Source organism: Bison bison, unplaced genomic scaffold (genome assembly GCF_000754665.1).
Source record: "Bison bison bison isolate TAMUID 2011002044 unplaced genomic scaffold, Bison_UMD1.0 scf7180017864365, whole genome shotgun sequence".
In the NCBI taxonomy this organism is placed as follows: domain Eukaryota; kingdom Metazoa; phylum Chordata; class Mammalia; order Artiodactyla; family Bovidae; genus Bison; species Bison bison.
The window spans coordinates 2,484,814-2,492,782 of NW_011494937.1; the positions used below are offsets into that span (position 1 = coordinate 2,484,814).

At 48.9% G+C, this 7,969-nt stretch overlaps 1 protein-coding gene across 1 annotated transcript in view; it reads left to right on the plus strand.

Annotated features, from left to right (window-relative positions):
- MAN2B1 (mannosidase, alpha, class 2B, member 1) overlaps window positions 1–7,969 on the plus strand; it is a 15,523-nt gene that overhangs the window by 4,721 nt on the left and 2,833 nt on the right. Inside the window, exons 8-17 of the mRNA XM_010855532.1 lie at window positions 2,455–2,540; window positions 2,624–2,744; window positions 2,824–2,902; window positions 3,077–3,186; window positions 3,445–3,552; window positions 3,845–3,961; window positions 4,752–4,898; window positions 5,969–6,066; window positions 6,152–6,269; window positions 7,844–7,962. Of these exons, the coding sequence (XP_010853834.1) occupies window positions 2,455–2,540; window positions 2,624–2,744; window positions 2,824–2,902; window positions 3,077–3,186; window positions 3,445–3,552; window positions 3,845–3,961; window positions 4,752–4,898; window positions 5,969–6,066; window positions 6,152–6,269; window positions 7,844–7,962 (1,103 nt within the window). The remainder of the gene's footprint in view (window positions 1–2,454; window positions 2,541–2,623; window positions 2,745–2,823; window positions 2,903–3,076; window positions 3,187–3,444; window positions 3,553–3,844; window positions 3,962–4,751; window positions 4,899–5,968; window positions 6,067–6,151; window positions 6,270–7,843; window positions 7,963–7,969) is intronic.

Here is a 7,969-nt window from a genome sequence, read left to right on the forward strand (position 1 = left end):
CATTAGCACAGAACCTCATCTCCCCTCTCCCATCACTTCCATCCCCAGAATTGTCTACTGGCACCATCTTTAACGTCCTCACTTTTCACCACCTGCTGCACTGCTGTTTCACCAAAAACAGTTCTCAGCTATGTCACCAAAGGCCTTCCAGATGATATTTCCCAGTCGTCCCCAAGCCCCTGGTCTCTGAGGACCTTTCAACACCGTGACCACTTCCTCCTGCAAATACCTATGTTCCTGGGCTACTAGGAATTCATACTGTCATACTTGGTTTTTCTCCTGCTTTCTCGTTCACACACTACATTTTACTGGAGATGAAGTTCAAAGCCTGGCTTTGCCACTTACTGACTCTGTGACCTTGAGGAATGTTTTTCAGCACTCAGTGCCTCAATTTTCTTATCTAGGAAATAGGCACAGTGGTGGGTCCCACCTGATAGGGCTATTTTCTTTTTAAAAATTTTTATTGCAGTAGGGTTGATTTATAATGTTGTGTTAATTTCATGTGTACAGCAAAGTGAATCAGTTTTACATATACATATATCCACATTTTAAAATTTTTTTATTTTTGAGGCAAGGAATACAACCTTATTCAGAAATCCGTCTGAGTAAGAAGATGGCAGACTAATGTCTCAAAATAACCTTCTTGTCGAGGGCTGGATGCCAGTTTCTTTTATAGAGTCAGAGAGAGAAGCAATAAGGAACTAACGTCAAAGGCATAATAGAGAGGGAGTAGCAGTATATCCACTCTGTTTTAGATTCTTTTCCCATATAGGTCATTACAGAGTATTGAGTAGAGTTCCCTGTGCTATACAGTAGGTCCTTATTAGTTATCTATTTTACATATAGTAGTTACGATAAGCCTATTGATGAAAGTTTAATGAGCTTGCATAGACCAGTAGAACAGCTCCAGGTAAATAAAAAATGTTAGTATTGTTTATTATTATTACTTGGGGCTGAAAAACTTCTGTTTCTTCTTTAAGACACCAGTTGCGATGTCTTTTTCTCCAGGAAGCCTTCACTAGGCCCTAGGTGGAAAGCTTGCTTTTTCCTCTGGGCTCACAGGAGTGCCCACAAATATCTGTGATGTTACATCTAGACTGAATGTAGTCAACTGACCAATCTCTCTCCTCTGCACTTGGCTATGAATTCCATGAAGGCAGGGCTGGCCGCTGGTTATAGATTGTGTCCACAATCCTGAGCATATTAAGGAATTGTTTGTTGAGTGAACATTGGGTGTAAATGTGTATATGAGTATTTGTTCAGTGATGTATTAATAGAAATGTGTTTGCATATAAAGTCATGAAGTCCTATGCATTTCCCTCATTCACTCAAATGTTTATTTTTAAAATTGAAGTGTAGTTGATTTACAGGGCTTCCCAGGTGGCAGGCTAGTGGTAAAGAATCCACCTGCCAATGCAGCAGACATAAGGGACACAGGTTCTATGTCTGGGTCAGGAAGATCCCTTGAAGGAGAGCATGGCAACCCACTCTAGTATTCTTGCTCAGAGAATCCCATGGACAGAGGAGCCTGGTGGGCTACAGTCCATAGGATCAGAAAGAGTTGGACATGACTGAAGTGACTTAGCAAGCACGTAGCTGATTTACAATATTAATATTGTGTTAGCTTCAAGTATACACCAAAATGATTCAGTTATATCTATATATTATTTCAGATTATTTTCTACTATAGGTTATTATAAGACACTAAATACAGTAAATCCTTGTTGCTTATCTATTGTATGTATAGTTTGTATCTGATAATCCCATACTCCTAGTTTATCCCTTCCCCCCTTCCTTTCCTGTTAGGTAAACATAAATTTGTTTTCTATACCTGTGAGGCTGTTTTCTACATAGATTCCCTTGTATTATTTTTTAGATTCCACATATAAGTGATATCATATGGTATCTGTCTTTCTCTGACTTACCTAAGTATAATGTTCTCCAGGTCATTCAAGTGTTTACTGAGCACCTACTGGGTACAAGGCACTGGGGACACAACTTGAGCAGAACAAACATCCTTTAATTCATGGAGGTCACCTTGTTCCTCTGCCTCCCTCAGTTGAAAGTGAGCCTTCATTCATTGTAACAGTTGTGTCATTTGGCAATAATCTTACAGTGCTGAGAAATTATTATTCCTGCCCTAGAATGTCATATTTCATTTCTCCATGCAAGTTTTAAGTAATAAAATTGGAATATTGAAAGTTTGGTAAAATCTCAGGTTTATTCTTGCATCCCTCAATTTCTCTCCAGGCCAGGCTGGTAATTAGCTTGGGCCAATGTTCATTTTCACACTTAGCCGTTGGTTTGTACTTAAACTGTGTATTTAAAAAAAGAGAGAAACTTTGAACCAACCGGGTGCATGAATGTGTGTGCCTGTGTTTGTGTTCATGTGCACACCTGTGGGCCCGCCCGGGAAGGGCTCCCGAGGGCTCACATAGGCACACCTCCCCTCAGCAACGGGCCAACGGGATCCGCGTCAATGTTCTCTACTCTACTCCGGCCTGTTACCTCTGGGAGCTGAACAAGGCCAACCTCAGCTGGTATTTGGGGGGACTGGGGAGCCTCGGGGGGTTGGCATGCCCTGTGGGTCGTGGCCCTGCCCCCAATGTCTCTGCTGCTGCAGGTCAGTGAAAAAGGATGACTTCTTCCCCTATGCTGATGGCCCCTACATGTTCTGGACCGGTTACTTTTCCAGCCGGCCTGCCCTCAAACGCTACGAGCGTCTCAGCTACAATTTCCTGCAGGTAGGTGGACGCCAGGCTCCAGGGGCTGGCCCAGGGGTCCTGACAGGACTGGTGCCCCAACATACCACCTGCTCCACAGGTGTGCAACCAGCTGGAGGCGCTGGCGGGTCCGGCAGCCAACGTGGGACCCTATGGCTCCGGGGACAGTGCACCCCTCAGTAGGTGTCGGCGGGCGAGGGGACAGCGGGGTGGGACTGAAGCTGGACTCCAGACTTCTACTGTCCCTTTCTTAAAGCCTTTAAGAACCCAGCCTGCCAGACTTTTCGCATGTCCTTGGGGTCTGGGCCGAGAGTCCTGCGGAGACCTCACTTAGGCTCACCGTCTGGCTACAGATGAGGCGATGGCCGTGCTCCAGCACCATGATGCAGTCAGTGGTACCTCCCGGCAGCACGTGGCTAACGACTATGCCCGCCAACTTTCAGAAGGCTGGAGGCCTTGCGAGGTGTGAGGGTGGGGCCTGGGGGAGGCGGAGACAGGAAGGGACTGGACCTGGACAAGGGGGCCGGGAGGGTGGGGGGGGCGGGGGTGGGGGTCGGACTTAGGAAGGGGCGTGGTCGAAAAACAGGCCTCCAGAAGGGCTCGTGGGGCGGGGCTTGTGAAAGGAGGGACGGAGAGAGGCAGGGGCGGGGCTGAGAGCGGGATCGCGAGGAGACCGGCAGGGGCGTCCAGAGTGGAACTTTTGCTTTACACGCCTCCCCAGGTTCTCATGAGCAATGCACTGGCGCATCTCAGCGGCTTAAAGGAGGACTTCGCCTTTTGTCGCAAGCTCAACATCAGCATTTGTCCACTCACCCAGACAGCAGAGAGAGTGAGCCGGCCTGGAGCGGGAGAGGCGGGGCTGGGGGCAGGTCCCGTGGGTGGTGGGTGGAACGAGAACCAGAGAAACCTCTGGGCCCAGTGAAAAGGAGGAGGGGCTGATGGGCTCAGCTGGTTACTGAGCACTCTGGGGCAAGATATTTGAGGGCTCAGTGAAGCTGGGGCAGGACGGGGACCAATGCACCACTTGGAGGCTTGACTCACCCAGGGACGTTGCTGCATACGTGGGTGGGTTTGCAGAAGGCCTGTTGTGACCTGTGTCGGCTCTGACCATCCCACCCCAGTTCCAGGTGATCGTTTATAACCCCCTGGGGCGGAAAGTGGACTGGATGGTGCGGCTGCCTGTCAGCAAACACGTTTACCTCGTGAGGGACCCCGGTGGCAAAATTGTGCCCAGCGATGTGAGCCCATTTCCACAAATATTCCTCCCTGTATAGCATACTTGATGAATACCTACCCCCTTGGAAACCTCCCCCCATGGGCATTTCCCCTAAGATTATCTCCTCTACGGATGTCTTCTCCCATGGACCCCTCCCTTTCTTGGATATCTCCTCCTTCATGAATATTATCTGCCCATTACTGTCTCTTCCTCTAAATATTTTTCCCCTCTGCTCCTTTAAATCATACCCCCTTGGGAACATTCCTGCCCCTCGCCTATGAGTATCTCCCCCTTGTTAATATCTCCCTGTGAAAAAATTTCCTGTTTATGAATATTCTCCTCATCCTGAGGACCTCTCCCTCCTAACCACTTCCTCCCCCCAGAATCTGTTTTTCCCTCCTTCCCCTGTCTCAAGAGTCTCTTCCCACGCTTAACTCCCTCACTTCTCCCACTTCCTACAGTAGGTCCACCCTTCTGGTAGATTTCCCACCTTCTGAATCTTGGAATCTGTTTCTCTTTTTTTGGCCATGCAGCTGGCAAGATCTTAGTTCCCCCACCAGGGATCAAACTTGTGTCCCCTGCAGTGGATGTGGAGTCTCACCACTGGACTGCCAGGGAATTCCCTCTTTGCCATCTTTAACTCAGCATTTCTGACACTCCCACCCTCTCTGCCCAACACCTAAATTTCTTTTCCCCATCTGGCAGGTGTGACTCCTTGCCCTCCTCAAGTTTGACCCCTTCCTGTTTGTGTGGTGTGGCTTCATGCATGTCCTCCCAGCTTCTTGACTTGGTTTCTTCCTCCCTTACCTGAGGTGGTGACCATTCCCAGTTCAGACAGTCAGGAGCTGCTTTTCTCAGCCTTAGTGCCTGCCGTGGGCTTCAGCATCTACTCAGTCTCCCAGATGCCTAACCAAAGACCCCAGAAGTCCTGGTCCCGTGACTTGGTCATCCAGAATGAGGTGAGACCCTACTCAGACCCCCTTCCATTTCTGGGTGATAGTTTTGAGATGTGGCAGTAAGCCACATGGACTGTGGGTGAGTGGGCGTGAAGTTTATGGTCTTGTGTCATCAGTCCTCCACTGTATGTTCTCAGTGTCCTCTCTTGGGGCTCTTATGTCACCCTTGGGTGACACTTGATAGAAATGTCAGAGCTGATGGAGGTATGGGTTTGCAAATTCAGTGAGGTGTGTCAGAGACGTGGAGGAGGTAGCTGTGTGGTCATTTGGGGTAAGAGAGATCCAGTCAGGCAGGGAGCACCCTCAGGTGGAAGGGTGTTGGGTGTTCAGAGAACACTCATTGTGTCGGAAGCCAGGTATTGGGGATGGGGGCAGGTGACAAGTCAGATCGTGTGGGCCTTAAGGGCCAGCAGAGGGGAGGACTCTTTTACTATGAAGGAATCACAGGAGAAACGGTTGCATTAAGGCTGTTGTGGGTCCTAGCATTAGCCTTTGTGGGTCCCTCCTTCCATAGAAAAATGCTAAAAATTATATTTCATGATAGTATGGATATGAATATGAATAGTAACCATGCAGACTTTGACCTGATGTATTCATTATTACTTCATTCAAGTTTTCTTCTGATCCTAAAAGAAATGGAGATTTATACATTTCTATGGGCCCTAAAAATCTTGGGTCCTGGCCTTGTGGTTCCTCTTTCAGTTGCACAAGCAGCCTGGGTCCCAAGCAGATGGAGAAGGAAAGGCCATGGAAGTGGGGAGAAGTGGTCAGATTGAGGATAAGGTAGAAAATGGAGCTGTTAGATTTGCTACCAGTGATGCACAATGAGAGAGAGAGAGGAGGGAAGGGTGGGTGGACCTTATTTTCCCCACCAGGGATTGAACACTCTCCTACCATGCAAGCTGTGAGTCTAAATCACCCGTCTGCCAGGGAATTCCCACTTTGCAGTCTTTAATTCAGCATTTCAGACATGCAATCCTTCCTGCCCAACACCAGTGTTTGCTCCTGAGCCCTGGGAAGAGCCATTGGTTGAAGTGATGGTCATTAATGTCTGTCCACCCTTTTCTCCCCAGTACCTCCGGGCTAGGTTTGACCCTAACACAGGGCTCTTGATGGAGTTGGAGAACCTGGAGCAGAATCTCTTGCTGCCTGTTCGCCAAGCCTTCTACTGGTGAGAGAGGACCACCAGGTCAGGGGGTGGGGTGTGTGAACAGAGCTGAGGTCCCTTGTCTGACTCTCACCTGCCCTGGCCCTAGGTACAACGCCAGTACAGGTAACAACCTAAGCTCCCAGGCCTCCGGTGCCTACATCTTCAGACCCAACCAGAACAAACCACTGTTCGTGAGCCACTGGGCTCAGACCCACCTTGTGAAGGTCAGGGGGCTGAGAGTGGGCACTTGGGGACAGGGCGTGCAGGCTGGGGTGCATGTGGAGGGTGATGTGCCTTGTGAGGGGTGGTGGGGAGAATTTACATCTCCAATAGATAAGAAGGCTAAGACCAGAGGGGAATACTTGAGGATTTTCACACAGGGTTGATAATCACAGCTGGTTGTATGACAGTTACACATGGAGGCCCATAGAAAGGCATTTCACATCTGTCGTGGGGATCAGGAGTGTACTTACCTTTGAAATTGGTGGTAGGCTGTTCCCATTTGGCCCCTGAATGCACAGAGTCAGGTGTAACTGCCTGAAAATTTCATTAGGGATCTGCGATAGGAAGGGATTTTATCTAGGGTGATTTGAGGGTTCACACTTGGATAAGGTTTGGGTGATTCTCACCTAGAATGGATATCTGAGGGTGCATCTGGTTGGAATCAGGGGCTCATGCTTGCAGGTTTCCTGAGGCCTCTCACTGATGTTTCCTCTTAGGGAGGGAGTGGGGCAGGTAATGGCAAGTCTCACATGAGTGAATACCTGCATACCTGGGTCACTGTGTTAGGATACAGTTTCGCCTGTTGTAACAGAGTTACTCAAATAACCATGCCTAAAACAAGATGGAAGTTTCTTTTCATCTAATAGAAAGTTTAGGCAGGTGGAATGATCCAATAATCATCTAGGTCCCTTCTATCTTATTTTTTATTATTTTGGCTGAGTTGCACATGGCATGTGGGATATTAGTTCCCCAACCAGAGATTGAACCTGTGCCCCCTGCAGTGGAAGTGCAGAGTCTTAACCTCTGAACTTCCAGCAAAGTCCTCCTTTCTAACTTATTGCTCTGCCTTCTGTACATTCACCTTCCACTTCATGGCCCAAGATGGCTGCTCAAGCTCCAACCATCACATTTACATTTGAGCCAGTGGAGGAGAGGAAGGGGCAAGGAACTTTGTTCATAACACTTTGATCAGTTTCCAGTAGGCAAACATGGTCACACAGCTACTGCAAGCCTCAGGGAAGACTGAAAAATACAGTCTATTCCAGGAAGCCATGTGCAAAGCTAGAATCCTATTCTAAGGAGGGGAGATAGGTAATGGTGGGCTTCCCAGGTGGCACTAGTGGTAAAGAACCCACCTGCTAATGCCGGAAACATAAGAGATGTGGGTTCGATCCCTGGGTTGGGAAGATCCCCCGGAGGAGGGCATGGCTACCCACTCCAAGTATTCTTGCCTAGAGAATCCCATGGACAGAGGAGCCTAGTGGGCTATAGGCCATAGGGTTGCAGAGAGTTTATATACAACTGAAACGACTTAGCACACATGCACGGGCAGCAAGAATGTATGCCACACTCAAAAAAACTTACATGGCAATGACTGAGGTATAAAGTCATTTGATGTTTGATGACTAGGCATCAAACCTAGGCAGGTAGGGAAGGTGGGCTGGGCTCCGAAGCTATTAGTGGGGTTGACCCTGACGTAGGCCTTTGTGATCTTCACAGCTGGGGTGGACATTTGCAGGGCTCACCTTTGCTCAGGTGCACGCTTACACCTGCCCCCACTCCCGTGTGCCCACAGGCGTCCTTGGTGCAGGAAGTACACCAGAACTTCTCAGCCTGGTGTTCCCAGGTGGTTCGCCTGTATCCCAGACAACGGCACCTGGAGCTAGAGTGGACAGTGGGGCCAATACCTGTGGGGTGAGCG